The sequence below is a fragment of the Colossoma macropomum genome, unplaced genomic scaffold (genome assembly GCF_904425465.1).
Source record: "Colossoma macropomum unplaced genomic scaffold, Colossoma_macropomum, whole genome shotgun sequence".
NCBI lineage: Eukaryota > Metazoa > Chordata > Actinopteri > Characiformes > Serrasalmidae > Colossoma > Colossoma macropomum.
Genome location: NW_023494788.1, coordinates 6,848,839 through 6,870,264, shown reverse-complemented (window position 1 = coordinate 6,870,264; position 21,426 = coordinate 6,848,839). Strand labels below are relative to the sequence as shown.

Genomic DNA, 21,426 nt, shown 5'->3' with positions numbered 1-21,426 from the left:
TAGAACCTAACTGGTCTTAAAGGTAAGCCGTTAAAGTAACTGCGTAGTCTAAAGTTCAAAATGAATTGTGTAGGACAGTAAACATTGGGTATAGTGTCAATGGAGGAATGAGCATGTTCCCCATTTGACCACAAGAGGGAGCCTTTCGCCAAGTCTGCAACAGACTCTAATCTACTGCAAGTAGAACCCTTTGTGCTTTCTGAATGAACTCTAACTATATTCTATACTATCCTACATTTCCTAGAAGACATACAACATTGAGAACGGACTTCAGAAACAGATTCAGAGCCTCCGCCAAAAAATGCAATTTTACAAAGAAGGTCAACAACTAACAGAAACCGCAAATGCTGATACGAAGTGGTGCAAAGTGTATGACTAACTAACCTCTAGCTTTATGTTCCCTTTACTGCAAACCTATACGACCATATCAGGTCTGAAGAGATGGTTTGTCTGAACAGTTGAGGTTCTCTGAAAAACGTTGCCAGGCCTTTGATAAGCAAGGTTAAGACCGAGATGATGTCAGCATCCTACTTCAGCAGGTGATGCTGAAGACCAGGAATGAGGGGGTGGTCACTTTGGCCCGTCGCCCGGTGGGGCATCCTGGAGGAAGGGGACGAATGAGGAGCGGACTGTGCGGCCCTTCAGCGGCTGCTGGACTCTGAAGTTGTTCATCATGCTCTTCTGAACTTCCTCTTCTGCTGAGGTGAACAGCAAACTGCGGAACACTGCCAACTGAGAGAGAGAGAGAGAGAGAACGAGGGAGAGAGAGGGAACGAGGGAGAGATGGAGAGAGGGGAGAGAGAGAGAGAGAGAGAGAGAGAGAGAGAGAACGAGGGAGAGATGGAGAGAGGGGGAGAGAGAGAGAGAGAGAGAGAGAGAGAGAACGAGGGAGAGAACGAGAGAGAGAGAGAATGAGAGAGCGAGGGGGAGAGAACGAGAGAGAGAGAGAGAGAGCGAGAGGGAGAGAGAACGAGGGAGAGAGAGAGAAAGAGAGAGACAGAGAGAGAGAGAGAGAGAGAGAGACAGAATGAGGGAGAGAGGGGGAGAGAGAGAGAGAGAGAGAGAGAGAACAAGGGGGGAGAGAGAGAGAGAGACAGACAGAGAGAGAGAGAACGAGGGAGAGAGACAGAGAGAGAGAGAGAGACAGACAGAGAGAGAGAGAGAGAGAGAGAGAGAGATAGAACGAGGGAGAGAGAGAGAGGGAGACAGAATGAGGGGGAGAGAGAGAGGGAGAGAGAGAGAGAGAGCGAGGGGGAGAGAGAACGAGGGAGAGAGAGAGAAAGAGAGAGACAGACAGACAGAGAGAGAGAGAGAGAGAGAGAGAGATAGAACGAGGGAGAGAGAGAGAGAGAGAGACAGAATGAGGGGAGAGAGAGAGAGAGGAGAGAGAGAGATAGAAAGAGAGAGAGAGAGAGAGATAGAAAGAGAGAGAGAGAGAGAGATAGAAAGAGAAAGAGAGAGAGTGAGAGAGAGAGAGAACAAGGGATTGTTATTAACCCTAACAAACCTAACGTGTCTTTGTTGATCCATCCATCATGTTTGTGTTTGTCTCCTTTAACTGACTGAAATCTGCCTCCAGAGCAGACGGTGAGCGTGGACGTCCACACTGGTCAGTTAAATGGATCAGCGTGTGGAATTGGAGCTTTCTGTGAGTTTCTGTGTTTCCTGTCACTGTATAAAAGAAGCTCCATGCCTCCTCTATTGTTGGATGCACTGAGCGAGCAATTCACATCACTATGGAAACGACTATTGTTGATCTTACGGCCACACCACTCTGAAAACGCCGCACCTCGTCTAATCGCGGAAGTTAAGCAGGGTCAGGCCTGACTAGTACTGGTCAGCAGAGAAGCCTGTCTGGGAAAACCAGGTGCTGTAAACTTTGGAGGTGTGTGAGCTCAAGAGCAGTTTGGACTCCATCTAGGATTCATTCTCTGAGTGGACAACAAAGCGCTTTTGTTAGTCGCTCTGGATAAGATCGTCTGCTAAATGCCACAAACAGAAACGATCTGTTTCATTAGAAGAAGAATAAAAAGCAACTGAAAGGTACCTAATATTCATGTGCTTCAACAAAATGGTAGTTTGTGGCACGAACAAAAATAAACATCTATGAATTTTTAGCTTTTTTCGATCACACTCTTTACATATCAAAATCAATGCAATAGCATCGAGAAATTAGGTTATTAAAAAAAAAGTTGATTCAAAATCAGTAATACCGACTGTTTTGCATTGATTTTAAAGGGCAAATGGAAAAAGAAACAGATATTTCACCTAAAAATTTAACCTAGAAGAGAATTCAGACTGCATTTACTTTAGTGACAAAATGACATGAAGCGTAATATCACTTGTTGAAATACGAGTTGGGGAGTTGCTGACAGAGGAATCCTACTGCTTTTGGCACAGAGCAGTGGACCATTACACACACACACACACACACACACACACACACACACACACACACACAGTAAAGCTGGGGGAGGGGAGAGACAGGAGCCAGAAAGAAGCCCTGTACTAAAACTGGTATCACTGGACCTAAATTAGAAGCACTAATTTACCAATTAAAGACAATTAGATGACTAGCAATTTTATCACCAGTAACTCAGTGATAATCACTAAATTACTGGTGATGTTTCCATCATTTACACACACAATGTGGATATTTTAACCCTTTAAACTCTAAGACCCTCTATGAGGGTCCACACTGCATTTTTTCCCTCTCATAACTACAGAACTCATACATCTCATACATCAGTTTCAGAGCAGATTCGTAGTACAGTCATATTCAAAAGCTTGGGCGCCCATGTTTTGTTGATTTTCTAAGTGTAAATAAGTGAACACATCCTCCACAGAGAGCACACCTCTGCACATTTCAATGCACCAGTTTATTTACTGAATTTAACATGATGGCCTGTGAAAAATGTCTGGCACAATTTATGATTAATGTTGAATATTTTGCCAATTTTTGCACTAAATTTTGCAGAAAAATGCCAAATTTCAGTGTATTCTCTGTACCAGATGTGTTAACTTACTTTCACTTAGGAAATCAACAAAACAAAACAAAAAAAAAAAGATGTGTTCAAACATTTGCGTATGACTGTAGCTCATGAATAATTTACAGATACCGAATAATAAATCTGTGCTTTCCTGTTTCCTGTTAACTGAATCCCGTTCTTACCTGATCGTGGCTGACTTCAATGGGCTGCTTCATGATGATCCATGTGACGGCCTCGGTCAGAGGGGGCGTGGTCAGCGAGCCTGAATATGTCCAGTAGTCATCACTGTTCTCTGGCAGGAGGCAAGCGGGGTCGAACCGGGTGAACTCCACCACACTGTCCTGAAAGGGAGGGGCAGGGGGTGGGCAAGTGAGGGGGACAGAGAGAGAGAGATAGAGAAAGACAGAGAGAGAGAGTTAATTAATAATAATAAAAAAGATTGTTCTTTTTTGTCCCCGCCACAGGGGTTATGACACAACACACACTGAATCAAATACAGTTAGATTTTATTCTGAAAATATATTTATAATAGACAGACTGATTATCACTGTTCTAATAACATGCATTCCTCAAAGAGACAACCATGAAAATACGGAATAAAATGAAGGAGAGAAAAGATTTTTGCCTTTTAAACTGTGTCAAAACTATAATGTCTCATATTATCTAATATATTACTAGACCCCCAGGTGAACAGATCAGACGAGTATGCAATAAATTAAATAGAGTAAAATAAATAAAATAAAATAAAATATATATATATATACAAATACCTATAAAACAAGCCAAAGGGAGATTAATATGGTAATATGTACATGTGAGGGACAGATAGAGGGGGAGTATTTAGGACATTTCACTGCCCTCCATTTCTCAGGTTACCAGGCTGTCTCAGATTATCACACGCCTGAGACGACTTCTCCCATCTCATTCAGCTCTAAAGCAGTACAGACACTTAATCTAGTATGAATCTGCAGTGTGTGTAGTTTTACAGTCTGACGGTAATAATTGTGGAGTGATTTTAATCCAGTATGAATCTGCAGTGTGTGTAGTTTTACAGTCTGACAGTAATAATTGTGGAGCGATTTTAATCCAGTATGAATCTGCAGTGTGTGTAGTTTTACAGTCTGACAGTAATAATTGTGGAGTGATTTTAATCCAGTATGAATCTGCAGTGTGTGTAGTTTTACAGTCTGACAGTAATAATTGTGGAGTGATTTTAATCCAGTATGAATCTGCAGTGTGTGTAGTTTTACAGTCTGACAGTAATAATTGTGGAGCGATTTTAATCCAGTATGAATCTGCAGTGTGTAGTTTTACAGTCTGACAGTAATAATTGTGGAGCGATTTTAATCCAGTATGAATCTGCAGTGTGTGTAGTTTTACAGTCTGACAGTAATAATTGTGGAGTGATTTTAATCCAGTATGAATCTGCAGTGTGTGTAGTTTTACAGTCTGACAGTAATAATTGTGGAGTGATTTTAATCCAGTATGAATCTGCAGTGTGTGTAGTTTTACAGTCTGACAGTAATAATTGTGGAGTGATTTTAATCCAGTATGAATCTGCAGTGTGTGTAGTTTTACAGTCTGACAGTAATAATTGTGGAGTGATTTTAATCCAGTATGAATCTGCAGTGTGTGTAGTTTTACAGACTGACAGTAAGAATTATTAAACAGCTCCCCACAGTGTTTTATAAAAGCTGCCGTTCCCTGTAGTACCCACCTTGTGTCTGACGGCAGGTAAAGCGTCCACTAACTTCTGCAGACCCTCGTGTCTTTTTCCAACCTGGCATGGAACATAAACAATCATCAGCTCAAGCAGCAAATGAACAGGATTACAATAAAACATAATTAAAGCTAATTAAAAACACTGGCAAAGAAATACAGTGTTTTGGATGTATTTTGAAGAAGATTCACCAAAAACGCTTAATGAAACAAAAGCTATTTAAATGTAGAAGTGCAGAATGTTACACAATGGCCAAGACACAAATCAAGTGAGGTGTTTTGTTTCTACAGGGAAGCAGGAAGTAATTTTCTGTCTATTGTCCCTCGTCACAAGAGCAGTGAAACAACTTGACATGACAGCAATAAAACTGGCTTATAAAACAAGAAATGACGCATATGGGTGGTTTTAAGGACAGGATTGCAGAGGCAGTACCTTCAAGAAGACTCCAATAACAGCCAGGCCATTGTCCTCCATTACTGCCTCCTCAAACAGGCTGTACTTTTCAGAGTTCCAGTGCACCAAGTGGAGCTGGAGGCAAAGCAGGGGGCACATCAGGTTAATCACACACTGGGCTAACGGCATACCTAAAACATTACACGTCTCGAACCATAAGGAGGTGTTCTGTAATCTCTAAAAGACTTGGTTATGTTTTTTCTGACACTGTATGACACTGTTATCTATTAACCCAGGCTAACCCAGGCTCTGAAAGGACACCCCACCCTGGCCAAAGGGAAAAGAATAGCCACTGCAACCAGTCGGGAAGCCTTAGGAAGTTCTAGGCCTTCAGATAAGGCCTAAATGTTTTTGTGCAAAAAAAAAAATACAAGTAAATAAATACATGTCTGTAATATTCAGCTCATTTTTATATAATAGAATCATCAGGCTTTTATCTACATCTGCAAGTACTGTAGTAATACTCTTATTTCACTGTTCACTTTCGGTTGGAATCAAATCTGTTGAATTCTTGAAACGGCCAGTGGAAAACTGTCCAATCAGGTGGCATCTAGTCGCATAAAGTCAAGCAAGCTCCCCTATTGGATAGCACTTCAGGAACTGGACAGAAGGCCTTACACATTACATTAACAACCAACATAATCAGGACGCGATAGAGAATTCAATCCCGTTTCTGATTTACATTGGGTGAAAAGAAAACATCACTCTAGTCCTTCTGGAAGTTCTAGATACGTTACTGACTGAATACGAGTCGTAGTCTAAGCAGGTTTCGGTTCGTTGTTAGGAATGGAAAACAGCGGCGGCAGCAGCTCGCTGTAACACTGAAACATTCAAGCTCAGGTCTGTTACAAGTAACTTCAAATAAAACCTGGAATGTCTTTTCCAAGTTTTGAATGTTTGTGTTTAATCTGGGCATAGGCTCCAGTGCTCCACTGCAACCCAGAAGGATAAGCGGTTTAGATGATGTGTGTGTGTGTGTGTGTGTTTAATCTGGAACAGCCAAAAAAAATCATGTGAATTGCTGTTAGCTTAGCGTTAACACAATACTAAAATCTAATAGGGGTGCTAGTAGAAACTAGCGATACCATACAGGCCTTTTCTGCTCATTCGTGTTTAGTTTTGACATTAAGGGCAAAAAGCTGAAGGCCTAACTTGAACAATCACGGTTCAACACTGACAACTACATCAGTTGTAAAGATGCTCACAACAGTCCAGAGAGTGAGATTTACTGATTTAAAGACCAGGAAAACTGCCTTCTGATGATGTATCAGGTGGGAGGAGTTTTTTTTTCCTGGTCGGAACCACAAAAAAGGACGCTGTCCGGTGTCCGTCACACTGATGAGTCTGAGTGATGCAATACTGAGATATAGAATATTACATAACATGACAAATAACATGTTATCATACTAAATTTAGTCCTCTGAGTGCCACTATTGTATTGTTGTCCTTGTTTGTAGATAACAGTAGGTCAGACAGCTTCTAGAACTCACTACATTACTGTCGCAACACCAGAGCAGAACTAAAGACGCTCTGAGTGACCAGCATTCCTCTGGCAGCAGCTCTCTTGGCTCACACAAGCACATCTATTCAACCTTACTGGGGCCTATTGATCTAAGAACAAGACCAAAAAAGCTACACAAAAGAACATAACAGTACTGAAAACCAATCTCTCTCTCTCTCTCTCTCTCTCTCTCTCTCTCTCTCTCTGCAAATACACAGACACACAAACAGGTCTTGGTTGCATAACAGACGTGCACGAGCTTGTCAGAGAAGTGTAGACTAGCCTAAAGTCATGATCACTAACAGTGATTCACTGATTTAATGACTTGTGTAAAAGTAAAAGTAGCACAAACCAACTTGGGTTAAAAGTGTGAGGTCTAAAAACTCCCCTGTATGTGTGTATTTGGGGTTAACTTGGCATCGTATGAGAAGCAGAAAGTGCAAAACCAACTAAGACTGAACTTTTTTTTTACAGATTTATTTCTGAAGTATTTAAGCAACAAAATATATAGTTGTAGTATAAAGAATAGTATAGTGTACATATAAAGTATAGTGTATTGTTTTTGGCACTCCACAAAAATTGCCCTTTGCCCTCCCCCAAGAGAAAAGTCTGGCACCCCTGTCCCTATAGGAACTCGTGTTCTCTTTTTTATTCTTTTGGTCTAAAATTAAATGCTAAAGCTCCAAAGTGAGAGCAGCTGAAACGACACAAGAGAGTGTAATAAACCCAAAATGGAGAATTCGGAACCAAACGCTAACGAGGAACTAATTTGAGTAGACATATGGGTATCATTAGTGATGCACCCAAACAAAACGAAACCGAAATTCAGGACGCGCTCAGCCGGAAAACAAAATCAGAAACTGAAAGAAGAGATTCTTTTATTTATGATTTGGCTTTTTTTTTTACGCTTTTTGAATGAACAGTGCTGACGATGCTTCAAAGGCAATAATCGCCACGCGAGGAAAGGAACCTGACAGAATCAGAGGACCAATTTTAAACAGCTTTATAAATAATATTAAATATTAAAAGCTATGAAATTATGAAAATATAACACTTTATGGCTTCCCAAAGGCATCTAAAGCTGATTTTCAGCATAATTCTTTAGCTTTAGTGATGGAAAACTCTTTTTTAAATATGTAAAGCCTGAGGGCTTTGGAACTCCTGCCTAGCCATCTGAAGTTTCTCCAGCAGAGGCCGCTATGGGCAAGCAAGCTGCACAAATGGCTTTAGTGTTTGTCAGAAGAAACTTTAGCTGGATCTAACAAACGCACTTGTTTGCAGTAACAACTTTCAAAACCAGAAGCAGAAAAGTTCCATCAGATACCGACAGATATTGAGTTACTCTGTATTTTTTATGTTATTTCCATTAAAGAACTTCATTAATTATTTTTTTAATGCAAGTTAAAAAGCACATTAAACAGTGTGTGTGTTTCACTGTTGATCTGCTGCTGCTGTTTTAACACACCTGTGCTGACCAGCGCACGAGAACAAAGAGAAGAAAGTGTTTTTTAACCACTATTTCGTCTTTAAAATTCAGATTATTTGTTAAGTGTTAAGGGCGGCACGGTGGCGCAGTGGGTAGCACTGTCGCCTCACATCAAGAAGGGCCTGGGTTCGGTTCCTGGCCAGGCGCCAGGGTCCTTTCTGTGTGGAGTTTGCCTGTTCTCCCCGTGTCTGCGTGGGTTTCCTCCGGGTACTCCGGTTTCCTCCCACAGTCCAAAAACATGCAGTCAGGCCAGTTGGACATGCTAAACTGCCCCTAGGTGTGAGTGAGTGTGTGAATGTGTATGTCTGTCTGTCTGTCTGCCCTGCGATGGACTGGCGACCTGTCCAGGGTGTATCCTGCCTTCCGCCCAATGACAGCTGGGATAGGCTCCAGCACCCCACCGCGACCCAGAAGGATAAGCGGTTTAGATAATGGATGGATGGATGTTAAGTGTTCAATTTCAACACATTATTGTAGTCCTGTTTAATCTTTTGCTTTTTCAGGCCAACAATTTCTGCCCTTTTTACTTTCAGATGAAAACAGCACCACTTTAGACCAATTTTCAGCTGAAAAACTTCCACGGGTAAAATTTTGGCGCAGGTTTTTTTCTATTTTTTCATTTGAAATCACTCAAGAAAGTACAAATCCACTGAAAACGTTCCCTCTGAGTAGCTGATGTAACTGAGTAAGTTGAACGAGTCATGCCACAGCTCTGGGAGGTGTACTGTTATCACAGACGTTGCCAGAACTTGCACACGCAGGACTGAAGGCCAAAACATTTCACCAGGAACGCTCTACTTCAGAACCAGAGGCGTTTCCTATCCGCCCAGCCTCTGCCCTCTGTTCCACACGCGGCTGGCGTTGCAACACTGTCACCCGCGTGTGATAGTGACGTAAGATACGCTGACATTATTAGCAGTCAGACTGTCTGCCAGTGGCCACAGGTCAGGAGTAACCAGCGTTTAATGGCCCAGATATTTAGTACAGTCATGTTCTTTATTCATTCATAATTTTGCCTAGTTTAACAAAAGCGGTTATGAAAGACCACATCTGAGGGCGGAGTGTGGACAGGTCAGCTCTCCATGGAAACATCACTGTTTATGTGTCTAAATTACATGCTGTTAAAATGTTTTTGTGTTTTAACTCAGAAACATACATAACCTGACTCCCTTAACAATTGCTTTCACTTAACTCACAATTTAAAGGGGAATTCCACCAATTTTTTTATTTCTGCGTGGCTAAAGCCTTAAAGTGTTAAGTCATTCTGAGTGGTTTGGTGTAAAATGCTCGGGTAAGAATTGTTCACAGTGGTGGTGAAAGGAACCAGGCATCCACCTCTAAAAGCTGCCTCACAGAAAGTCGTTACATGAAATGGTTATGAATTCACTGCCTGATGACTGAGACACTGTTTTATGATAGATTTGAGAATATTTTAACCTAAAAAACATGTTTTATACAGGCCTGAAGAAAACTTATTGTTTCAGACTGTCTACTATTTTACCATCTTCAATATTGCTTATATAAACTCAGAAGACTCGTGTTGGTTCACTGGTGGTTTTGGATATTAAATAAAACGTCTATATTTGTGTTGTAGTCATGGCGACCCCTGGTTCCTATCACCACCACTGTAAAGACATCTGAACCATTTCACACCAAACCACTCTGAATGTCTCTGTTTACATCTGAATCAATGAATTAAATAGAAATTGTGAAAAAAACAAAACGGTGTGCCTGCCGTGTGTTATGACAGACTTGGGAGTTATTTTATTCTACGAGGAAGCAGAAGGTCATTTTCTGTCTGTCATATCGTCACTCAAGAGCAGAGAAACAATAGGACGTGGCAGTGCTATTAAACCAGGCTTACAGAACAGGAAATGCTGCACATGGGTCCTTTTATTTGTTTATGAAAATGTTAAATAACTGTGCTTTCATTTCCTACAATACATTGAAAAAAGGAAGTGAGTGTACTTCAAACGCGCGAACCATTTCCACACAGGCCTGTGCCCAGTGACGCTTAATCAAGTTACCACTTGAAAGTAAAAACTAATATACCGCAATTTAAACCCCCCCAGTCCTCTGCGTCTCCACGTGTCAGGGATCCTAATAACATTAACAGATGAAAACGTGTTGCCATTATAATATTTAATCATTTTTTTTAAAGAATAAACTTCAGCACCCCCTGATATGGTTTAACGGTTTACTGTGTTTATTTTCCACTTGTTTTCCTGAACATCGTTGTATGAAAAAGTTAGCAAAAAACAGCCTCAAATTACATAATGTGGTGATTTTCTAAGTGAAAGTAAGTCGAATGTGACAAATTTTAGTGCACAGTTTCTATGCTGTTTTTTTTTGGGGGGGCGGCGGTAATGAAACGTGTGTTCTCTGTAGAGGATGTGTTCTCTTATATTTTCTCTCTTATATTTACTCAACAACACATAAAATTAGCCCAGGGGCGCCCAAACAACTGTTAACTGCGTTACCAGCACAGGTCTATTTCCACACATATTTCAAATAGATTACATCAGCACAGTTTTGTCTTTTAATTACTTTTCGCAGTAATTGTGTTTGTCATTTTCTTTTTGTGGAAATTAATGCACACATTTAAACCAAGACAATTTAATGTCGAGGTCTGCACTCCCACGGATTCCTGCCTAATTTTCTTTCTGCACTAATTTTCAGTGCTGTGCATGGGAGCGGGTGGGTAACCAGCTCACTGCAGGCGGGAGCAGGACAAAGCATGCATATAGAGAAATCCCACAAATGAATGACAGCCTAAATTAAGCAGAATGATCACTAAATCATATATACAAACAATTAAACAGTTAAAATGAATGAAATCAATCTAAAGAGCCGCAAGGCAACCGATCACCTGAACAGCACACAAATTCTCGTAGCTTACAGAGACGCGGAGCCTTCAGCCTGAAAAATAACCGCTCTGCGGTTTGATTCCTGCTCTGTGTTTACTGAGTATAAACGGTGTTTGGTGAAGTTACTCACAGTGAGCTGATGGATAATGTGTTTGTGATTAGACTGTGTCAGATATTGGATGTTAGTTCACCGTGACAGAACTGCGTGGGCCAAAACATTTCGGTTGCGGGCGGGAGCGGAACAAATGATTCAGATTTTTGGGGGAGCGGGATGAAATTTTGGGGGAGAGGACAGAAGCAGGACTGAAAAAACAGTCCCGCGCAGACCTCTAATTGAGTGCTGCACTTTTTTTTAGTGTAAAATTAAATTGATCTGTTTCTTATTCAGTGATTCATAACAATCTCTCAGTACAGACTGCTGTGCAAGTACCTCAGCGGGGTAGAGGAGACGGTCCACCGTGTGTTCAGACCCCCAGGCGTTATTCTCCCCCCAGTGGAAATGGAACTGGCACAGTCTGAACTGATCCTCCAGCGGACCACCATGCAGCGCTAACACAAAACAAGTTAGAAAAGGAAAAATAACATTTTAATATTAAAAATAAATAAAGGAGTTTTCGTATGTCAATATTATGTGTCCACACCGTGTTAGTGGTAGCGAAAATATGCCATCACAATACTTCAAGGCATTTTCACAACACACAATATGCATCATAATATCAAACCTCAGAGAAATGAAATAAGTCAGAACCTGATCAACAATTTGAGGAAAATATCTAATTGATAACTAAAATATCTAACTGATTTTTCTTACCAATACTCTGATTGAGATTTAAATGCTATTATTTTCTATAAGCTAACTCCCCAGGACTTTTATTTTGCCAAGAAGACCAGCACAACCACTTCTTCAGACTTGAGGCTTGAACACTGAGCGTAGTGTGCCAGACTGCCAGTTCAAGCTCTGCTTCATTAGCTCAAACTTCCCCAATTAAAGCCTAAGACAATGCTACACACTCAAAAAGATGGTTCTTCAAGGGTTCTTTAGTAAAGAAAACAGCTCTATATAGAACCGTAAATGCTCAAAGAACCCTTTTCATACTTAAAGAGTTCTCTGTATCTTGAAACGGCTGTTCGGATTGATGGAGGATGTGCTGTAAATGTTTCTATATAGAACCTTATTAAAAGGGTTCTATGTAACACCAAAAAAGGTTCTTTTATTGTAAAAAGCTTGTTGTCGTAATGATAGAAGAACCCTTTTTTTGGTGCTATACAGAACACTTTTCAAAAAGGTTCTTGTGATACACAATATACTCAGAGAGCCTTATTGGGACACTTATTACAATATTTATCACAATAATGATAAGCATATCGTGACACAAAGGGGTCTTTGCTACTTTTGGTTTCTTATGAGAACAATTCAGAGAACCAGTTTTGTACATGAGGTGCAAGTCTGAGGAACCTTCTTCAAAGCTTAAAGAACCTCCCCATAATGCAAAGCAAAGCTTCTAGGAAGAACCCTTAAACTGGTACAGAACTGTTTCATTACGTGACGATTCTCTAAACCTTTAAAAGGTTCTTTACGCTCACAGATCCCTTCTTCAAACACGGTTCTCCAGGGAACCAAAAGTACATCACTCAAAGAACCTCTTGTGACGTTTTTAAGAGTGTTGTTTCAGAATGGCTGTGATGTTCCAGCCATGAACACGTTCACATATAACGGCCTGCAGCGCTCAGTGGGATTATTCTTTTGGGTAAAGCTGAGCTCATTTCCACAAATCACTCTTAAAGGCACAGAAACAGAAACAGCCTGTTTAATTCAGAGGGATGAAGAGAGGCTGGAAAATGAGGTCATGTAAAAATGACTCACTGCTGTTCTTCACACATTAAAGCACACAGACGACATAAAGTGACTAAAATTAGTAAAATGCGAGCAAAAATGTAAAATATGGGTCTAAAGACAAAATATTCACACAGTATTCAAAGTCTTAATGAATGGTCAGTGCAATTAAATCAGTTTTAATCAGTTTAGATCAGTAAAAGGGGTGGCTTTCAATTTAAAGGGGAATTCCATCAATTTTTCAAAATTTCCACATATTTAAAGGGTTAAGACGTAAACAGAGTCATTCAGAGTGGTTTGGTGTGAAACGCTCTGTTCTAGAGAAACTTACAGAGTCAGAATTGTTCACAGTGGTGGTGATAGGAACCAGACGTCCACCTCTAAAAGCTCCCTCACAGAAAGTTACTACAGGAAATGGTTATGAATTCACTGCCTGCTGCCTGAGACGTTGTTTTATGATAGTTTTGAGAAGAGTTTGGCCTTAAATGTAAATCTATGAATGATGGAGGGGTACATGCAGGGTGTTGTGAGGCAAAAGTGTCCCCCACTACTATTTCATCATTATAAAGATTATATATAAAACTCGTTGACCTTCGCTGGTCATCGCGACCCCTGGTTCCTATCACCACCACTGTAAAGACAGTCCGAGTGTGTAGAGTCCTCTACAGTGAACCATTTCACACCAAACCACTCTGAATGACTTTACTCACATCTCTATCACTAAACTAACCAATTTTGAAACATTGGTGGAACTGCCCTTTGAATCAAGTATCTCTTACTGGACTTGTCCGTGGTGTCATCGTACTCTACGAGGAAAGAGTAGCCGTTGTTCCAGATCTGCTGGCAGGTCCTGGGGTCGTACTTCATGACGAGCGGCTTAAGCTGCGGGTCAAACAAGCTTTTCCGTACAGAGATGTCGATGGGCGACTGGCGATCTCCGCCCGGGACGGCCAGAGGCTCCTGCCACATTGGGTGCACTGAAAACAAAGTCCAGGTCATTAAACAGCCAAGATAACAGCAGGAGCAAGAGGCCACATCTGAGCTGAGAAACTGCACCCTTTACAGGAGGAGTGTGATTCTATACCAGTAAGAAAAAAGATAAAAAACACAAAAAAAACCTCGACCTACTTTTCTTAATCCATTCCGCCGCTTCACACGCGTTGCTACACATTATTACAGTGTAATAAAGCACTGAGAGAGCTTTTCCGTTCGATTCAAGCTGCCACGAAGTGAGTAATAAAACTTGGTCACGATGTCAGAATCTACCAATGGAATCAGACCTAAAGGAACCGCTTCCTTCTGTGACTCAGAGGAACCCAGCAAATAACAGAAAAGCAGAGGAAACCGTGCCATTCGGAATGTGCTGGAATAAAAGCTGCTTGCTTTCCCAGCAGGAACACGATCCGTCTGGCTTTAATCCCAGTAATGAATGAACTTTTCTTTGGAAGACTGCACTCCCTGAGACAACGAGCTGCAGCGCTGCACGCTGAAGAAAACCTACATTTTGAGAAACTCCTTTATAAACGCTATGATTAGAAAGTCACATGTGCTGCTCAGCATGCGAGTTTGCAAAAGAGCTGAATGTAAGCGGTCAGGAATGTGACCAGGAAGAGATTTTATGAGTCTGCTGGTCTCGAGTTGGTGCTGTAATTGCTTTAAACCGTTTCAAATGAAGTAGAAGTCATGACCTTAAAGGGGAACTTCACCAACGTTACTAAATTTCTGCATAATTAAATCAATAAGTTGTCAACAAAGGAATTCAGAGTGGTTTGGTGTGAAACGCTCCACTCTAAAAGAACTTATGGTCAGAACTGTTCACAGTGGTGGTGACAGGAACCAGACGTCCACCTCTAAAAGCTCCCTCACAGAAAATTACTACATAAAATGGCTATTAATGCGCTGCCTGATGCCGGAGACACTGTTTTATTATAGTTTTGGGATAAGCTTTTGGCTGAAACCATATTTTTTCACATACATTCATGATGGACGGACACATGCAGGGTGTTTCAAGGCTTTTTTTCCAGATTTTCCACTATTTTACCAACATCAACATTCCATATATAAACTCAGGCGACTCGTGTGGGTTCACTGGTGGTTTTGGATAGTAAATAAAATGTCTATATCAGTGTTGTAGTCATGGCGACCCCTGGTTCCTATCACCACCACTGTAAAGACGTCCGAACCATTTCACACCAACCCACTCTGAATGTCTCTGTTTACATCTCAATGACTGGCTTGTGCAAAAGTTTTGAAAATTTTCTGGAATTTCCCTTTAAGTGAACATGAGGTCTCCTATATATTTACATAAAAATAAAACTGAAAAATAACTCTAAAAAGTAACGTACCACACAGTTTTTCCCTCCTAACCCTCTGGCTTGAAAATGAAACAGCATTTTTGTTGTGGTGCTAAAACCACATCGACATAAATCCTTCAACCCAACAAAACTGGGAGGGAAAGATGAACTTTCCACACAGTTCACACACAAGAATGTTCAGTCATCTGACGAGGAGTTCAGCACAGGATTAGTGCTTCACCAAAACGTAAAAATACCCACACACATCAGACGATTATCAGAGTTATCATTTAAACCAAATCATTAAACTAAACGCCAGATATGGACGTCTCTGTGTTGAATAATCTGATAAGGTCCGTGGAATTTGCTTTAATCTTTACTTCCAACGTCACTCCAGACTCGGCACACAATGCATCTGCAATCGCAATGTTGACATTTCAACAGCTTTGTGAGCTGCTAAACATGTTATCTGTGCTCACCGGTTCATTTTGGATGTATTAGGTAATGCACAGTGTTTGGAAATACCAGACATCAGCTCTAGAGGTGACCAGTGCATGGACAGCAAAAAAGAGTTTAATTATCATATAAAGGCAGACATAAATGAAACACTGAGTGTCCAACACTGTAAGAGTTGATTCAGCGCTGCAGGTAATTCTGTGGAAACCATAAACAAGACAGAGTGTTCTTCTTCAGCAGGGCGAGTCCTATAACTATTCAAAATTATTCAAAGTAAATGCAGGTGGTTTAAGGTAAATGATTTATGGAATCATACAGAAAAAAACAGGCGTTACATGATTACATAACCCACAACATGCAGGTGTCCATTTCTGAATCAGTCCAAGCGCATTATAGACCCCTTTCAAGAGTTTACTTCCTTTATATGATATTATTGGGGGTGGGCTTCACACATATAAGAAACATCGATGCTATATGATTAATACCACCTTTATTAGAGAAATAAAAATGTGTTTTTTTTCTGTTATACGTCGGCTTTGCAAAACTCATTACAGCCAAAATGTTATGAAAGGATACACAGCATTTTTGGATACACTTAAATCTTAAAAGGCATTTCAAATACTTCAAGCCATGTGGCTCAAAAGTGAGTTTTCCACCATTTTTAATCATTTTATCACTTTAAATAACGTTTATCGCACTAAATCTACTCTTTTTTTCATAAAAACTTACTGATTGTTTTCACAAAACAACAGAAAACCCACATTTGATGGTACATAAAAGTATGAAAATTACATATGATCATTAAAACTCAAACGGGCACTGTTACATATTCATCTAGGGCACAGCTAACAGGGCTAAATTACAAAACCAAGGCAACATTTTAGCATTTTAGACCAATCAGAACAAGTTCTGTGGCCTCGTTCCAATTCATACCAATTTTAGTTGTTGGACAGCAACCATTAATGACATCAACGGGTATTAGTCTGACAGTTATGGTGCTATTTCTCAATTTAGGAGCTGATTTAAACAACATTAAATCAGATTTTTACCTTGAACACTTAAAAAAGATGGTTCTTCAAGGGTTTTCTGGTAAAAGGAATGGTTTTATTTTGATTCACAAGTTCAATAAAGAAAAATAACCATTTCATGCTTAAATGCTTCTTTGGATGGTGAAACGGTTCTTCAGATTGATGGGGAATGTGTTACATATGGTTCTATATAGAACCTTATTGAAAAGACTTGACATTGTAACAATAGCAGAACCCTTTTTGGTGCTATATAGAATATCTTCTTTTTTTTTTTTGAACACACAGCCATCTGGGCTCCTGTCACAGAGGAGGAAGTGTGCAAAAACACAGAACCCCACCATTTCAATCACATCTGACCACAAAACGCAGCCTGAACTTTAAGCCTGAGTGTTCTAGATAACTTAATTTAGTCCTTTGCCAAATACATCAAACCTATCCTATTTTTTTTTTAAGGATTAGATTAATAACTTCTGTTATGGTGCAGCTAGCAGCGCTAGCTCAGCTAACTCCTCTCACTAGCATCGTTTTCTGAAAGGTCAATAAAGGCCACAGACTCAGGTTAAAGGGGAACTCCACCAATTTTTCAAAATTTCTGTATAATTCTGCGGTTGGGATGTAAACAAAGTCATTCAGAGAGGTTTGATGTGAAATGGTTCACTGTAGAGAAACTAAGCCAGGGGTCGCCATGTCTACACCACAAATACAGCCATGTTTGATGGTAAAATAATGGTCAATCTGATAAAATAAGTTTTCTTTGGAGACTATTTAGCCTTGGAACACGCTTCATGTACCCCTCCACTATGAATGGATAAGAATGAACTGATTAAAATACATTTTAGACCAAAATTTTGTCACAAAACTGTTGTAAAACAATGTCTCAGACATGAGGCAGTGCATTCATAAGCACTTTATGTAATAACCTTCTGTGAGGGAGCTTTTAGAGGTGGACGTCTGGTTCCTATCACCACCACTGTGAACAGTTCTGACTCAGAGTTTCTCTAGGACCAAGCGTTTCACACCAAACCACCCTGAATGAGTCTGTTGACTTGTTAACCATTTAATTATGCATAGATTTTGAAACATTGGTGGAGTTCCCCTTCAACGTTACTGCTGGGTGATAAGGTTTTCATGCCTTTCATGCCTTAATAAAGCTAAAAATATAGATATTTCATCATTTTAAGAACATATTCATTCAGGAATTTGACTCCAAACGTGCACAGGATGCTCACTGTCAGTCATATCCTCATCCTTGTCATTATTATTGATTATTATTGTGGGAAATTAAACTTCAGTGTAGGGTGTTTTGCTTTTATATATATATATATATATATATATATATATATATATATATATATATATATATATAGATAATTAAGACTTTTAAAGTCACTAAGTCTGTAAACCAAAAGTAGTTTCAACTCAAACTTCACTTTCAGGGTAGCTACATATCTTGTTCACGAAGCTGTTGGCTTCTCCTTCGAATTTTCCCGTTCCACCTTAAATGGTGCAGCAGCTCTATTTTGGCGAGGCGGCAGACTGTACCCGCTGCACCATTTAAGGTGGAACGGGGAAAATAGGAAGCCAACTTCAGCCTCGTATCTTGTTCAGCACCTTCAATGAACATTTCTAATAAAAATGTGTACAGTCACTGCAGACAGTCTTATCTTTCAGTTAATCTGCATATACATCTGTAACTATATCCGTGTATAATGTCTGATATGCACATGTTTTCCTCCTCTGGACAGTTCAGAGCAGGTGAAGTTGGGCCAAGTGAAGCTTTTTCACGTTATTAGTCAAATAACTACAACTATAGGTGTAAACTCCGGAATAAACAGCTTTTCTGTCACATTATTGCTCATTTTTTTAAAGGATGGCAAAATTACGAGGCAGTAGTTCGCTTCTTTTTTCGAATTCTCCGTTCCACCTTAAACGGTGCAGCACTTCCATTGTGGAGCATGTAAACAGCTACAGCGCTGCCGCTTACACTGCCGCGCCATTTAAGGTGGAACGGAAAATTCGAATGAAAAGCTGGCGAATACGAATTTCTCATTTACAGCGAGTGACCTGACTATTTTAAAGTGCACAGTGCAGTAATGTGGTGGTGCAGCTTACGCTGGGAGAGGGCGTATTTGCTGGAGCAGGCGGTCAGGCTGCATCTCCGAGCGGGCTGCAGCTGCTGCTGGTGCCATCGGATCCGTCCGGCGAGGCTGCGCTGGAGCTGCCGGCCGAGCGGAGCTACAACCGCGGCTAAGATCACCATCACTGCGGTAAAAACGAGCGTTCCCGAAAGTAAACTGAGTTCACAAAACACACGGGTAGCGTCTCTGAGCGACTGTCGTGTTCGGTCCTGCACGCTGACTTTAACGGATATTTACACCAACACGCCCAGCTGTTACTCAACGCAATCGAGGCTCGGTATTGCCTGTGATGTATGACGCGTCGCTGCCTCCGTTCCGTGATTGGTGGAAAGTGAAAAACGAGGCGGAGTCAAACTTCAGGGGAGGCCGCGTTCCAATATGCGGGCATGTGCTCTTAATAGAATGCCTAGCTAGTGTTTACAAGTTTGGCCTTCATTAGAAACGATCCTATTTGAGCAGCTTTCAGTTTATTAAAACACTGTTAGCTCGACTGCACTACTCTACTGTAACGGCACTTTACTAACCTAGTTTAATTTTTAATTTGACCTTTAATTTAATGTTTAATTTCCTTTTTTTTAATATATTGTTCGGAAGCATGTTTTAATCATGTTGTTAATTTCTATTCTTCGACATCTTTTTAAATTAAATTTGAATTATCTTTGTATTTTCTCATTTGGAAAGCACTTTGAATGGCCGCAGAGTATGAAAGGTGCTAGTAAGTAAACTTGCCTCGCTTTGAATTCTGGATGGTTTAAAATTTCTAAAATTGAGTTCTTGGAGTGGAACCCTGTTCTCCTAGCCATGGTTCCCTCCAGAGAGAACTGTCTGGGTTCCTTCTGCCGGAGATCATGGGTAAGGTACTGGTTCCTGTGTTTATAGAGAGAGAGAGAGAGAGAGAGAGAGAGAGAGAGAGAGAGAGAGATATTGGGCCACACAGCAGTTTACACAAGTACATGTTGTTTAAAGTGGTTCTCCAAACTGGGGCAAATAAAGGGGCCGCAGAAAATCTCACAGGTTGTGTCTCCACTTAACAAGCTTGAATCTGATTTGGCCATATCTAAAACATGAAACGTGTTCAAAATGGTAGATGTTTTTAAACAATATTAAAATTAAACATGCAAGTCAATCGCAACTCACAGCCACACTTCGCCCACTTGTTGAGTCATATGAGTCGTAATGTCATATAACAGGGCCGAGGGTCTATGCGCAGTTCAGCAATAGTGAGAAAAACAGTGTTGTCGTAAGACATGGTCATTAAGTGAGAGTAATGACTTTGGGGGGCTTTGTGGACACGTACCATCCAGAAAGGGGGCCTTAAAGTTTGGGAAATGTTAGGTTAGTGCAGTATTTCCCAAGCCTGGTCCTGGAGGATCCCCTGTACTGCACATTTCAGTGCTTCCCTGCTCCCAACTCCACTGTCCAAACTAATCAGCTCAATAACAAGCCCTTTATGACTTGAAGTGGGCGTGTTAGAAACAGGAAAAAGACTTAAATGTTCAGCACACAGAGTCCTCCAGGACAAGATATGGGAACCTGAGGGTTAATGGATCACAGATAATAGATACAATGCTGCGAACCCATTAACACAAATTCAGAAATATTTCTTTTTTGCATTTTCAGTTCTTCATTTTTCAGTGAAATGGTTCAGATGTCTTTACAGTGGTGGTGATAGGAACCAGGGGTCGCCATGATTACAACACAAATATAGATATTTTATTTACTCTCCAAAACCACCAGTGAACCTACACGAGTCTTCTGAGTTTATATGGAATGTTGATGATGGTAAAATAGTGGAAAATCTGGAAAAAAAAAATCTTTAGGGGACTATTTTACCTCATAGCACCTTGCATATATCACTCCACCCTGACTGGATTTTAAAAATATCTTTTAAGCCAAATCTTTGGTAAAGCAGTGTCTCAGTCATCAGGCAGTGTATTCATGACCATTTCGTGTAATAACTTTCTGTGAGGGAGCTTGTAGAGGTGGACGTCTGGTTCCTATCACCACCACTGTGAACAGTTCGGACTCAGTAAGTTTCTCTAGACCCTGAGCGTTTCACACTGAAACTGACTCTGACTCTGTTTACATCTTAACCAATTAATTAAGCTGATAATTCTTAAAACAGCTGTAATTTCCCTTTAACAGGAATCCTTAAAGCTGTGATTTTACAAAGCTACAGTTCTACTTCTACCCTAGGGCTCTAGTTAGGGCACAAATGCGCATATTGGAACGCGGCCCTAAACATGCACCGAAACGTCGAGTTTTGTTTTCTTACTTTGCACTGAAAATGTAATGTGGGCTTTAAGGTTTAACGACCTGTTTATTTCTCAGTAGTGTTGTCTAATTTGATTGTACACAAAATGGCGTTTAGGGGGTAAAAAACCACCAGCAAAGTGATGATGCTCACTGAGGAGTGACCCGTTTGGAGCGCGAATAAAGCCGAAAACCATACAAACCGACAACAACTGAAATATCTTCCTATATCTTGGACAATTTGACGTATCAGTCGATCAGCATTTCAATTTGAAGCTTTAAACAGAACGTTAGGCTTGCAGTGGGGGAGGGGAAGGGGGCCCGGAGAGCGCCATCCAATCAGCTGCCTCCTCTGAGGGGCGTTTCTGCTTACGCAATCATTTGTGTTCTCAGTCCTGGTCCTAAA

General features: G+C 40.6%; 1 protein-coding gene across 2 annotated transcripts; it reads right to left on the bottom strand.

The window, feature by feature from the left end:
* Positions 1-287: 287 nt before the first annotated feature.
* On the bottom strand, positions 288-19,022 carry ca5a (carbonic anhydrase Va). Of its 2 annotated transcripts, none has more exons than XM_036568173.1 (7): positions 18,742-19,022; positions 13,631-13,828; positions 11,448-11,566; positions 5,143-5,238; positions 4,708-4,770; positions 3,173-3,331; positions 288-732 (listed from the first exon to the last, which is right to left on the bottom strand). In XM_036568173.1, exons 1-7 carry the CDS (start codon positions 18,887-18,889, stop codon positions 571-573), a joined length of 945 nt encoding a protein of 314 aa, XP_036424066.1. In that variant the 5' UTR covers positions 18,890-19,022; the 3' UTR covers positions 288-570. The 2 variants fall into 2 exon arrangements, with proteins under 2 accessions (XP_036424066.1, XP_036424068.1); XM_036568175.1 differs by lacking the exon at positions 18,742-19,022 and adding an exon at positions 13,980-14,113.
* Between the last annotated feature and the right edge of the window lie 2,404 nt (positions 19,023-21,426).

Coding starts and splice junctions, on each gene's coding strand:
- ca5a (XM_036568173.1), bottom strand. CDS start 18,889: ATGGTGATCTTAGCCGCGGTTGTAGCTCCGCTCGGCCGGCAGCTCCAG. Junction 13,829..18,741: donor CAAATACGCCCTCTCCCAGC/GTAAGCTGCACC, acceptor CTTTGTTTTCAG/TGCACCCAATGTGGCAGGAG. Junction 5,239..11,447: donor GTCTCCTCTACCCCGCTGAG/GTACTTGCACAG, acceptor CTTTGCCTCCAG/CTCCACTTGGTGCACTGGAA.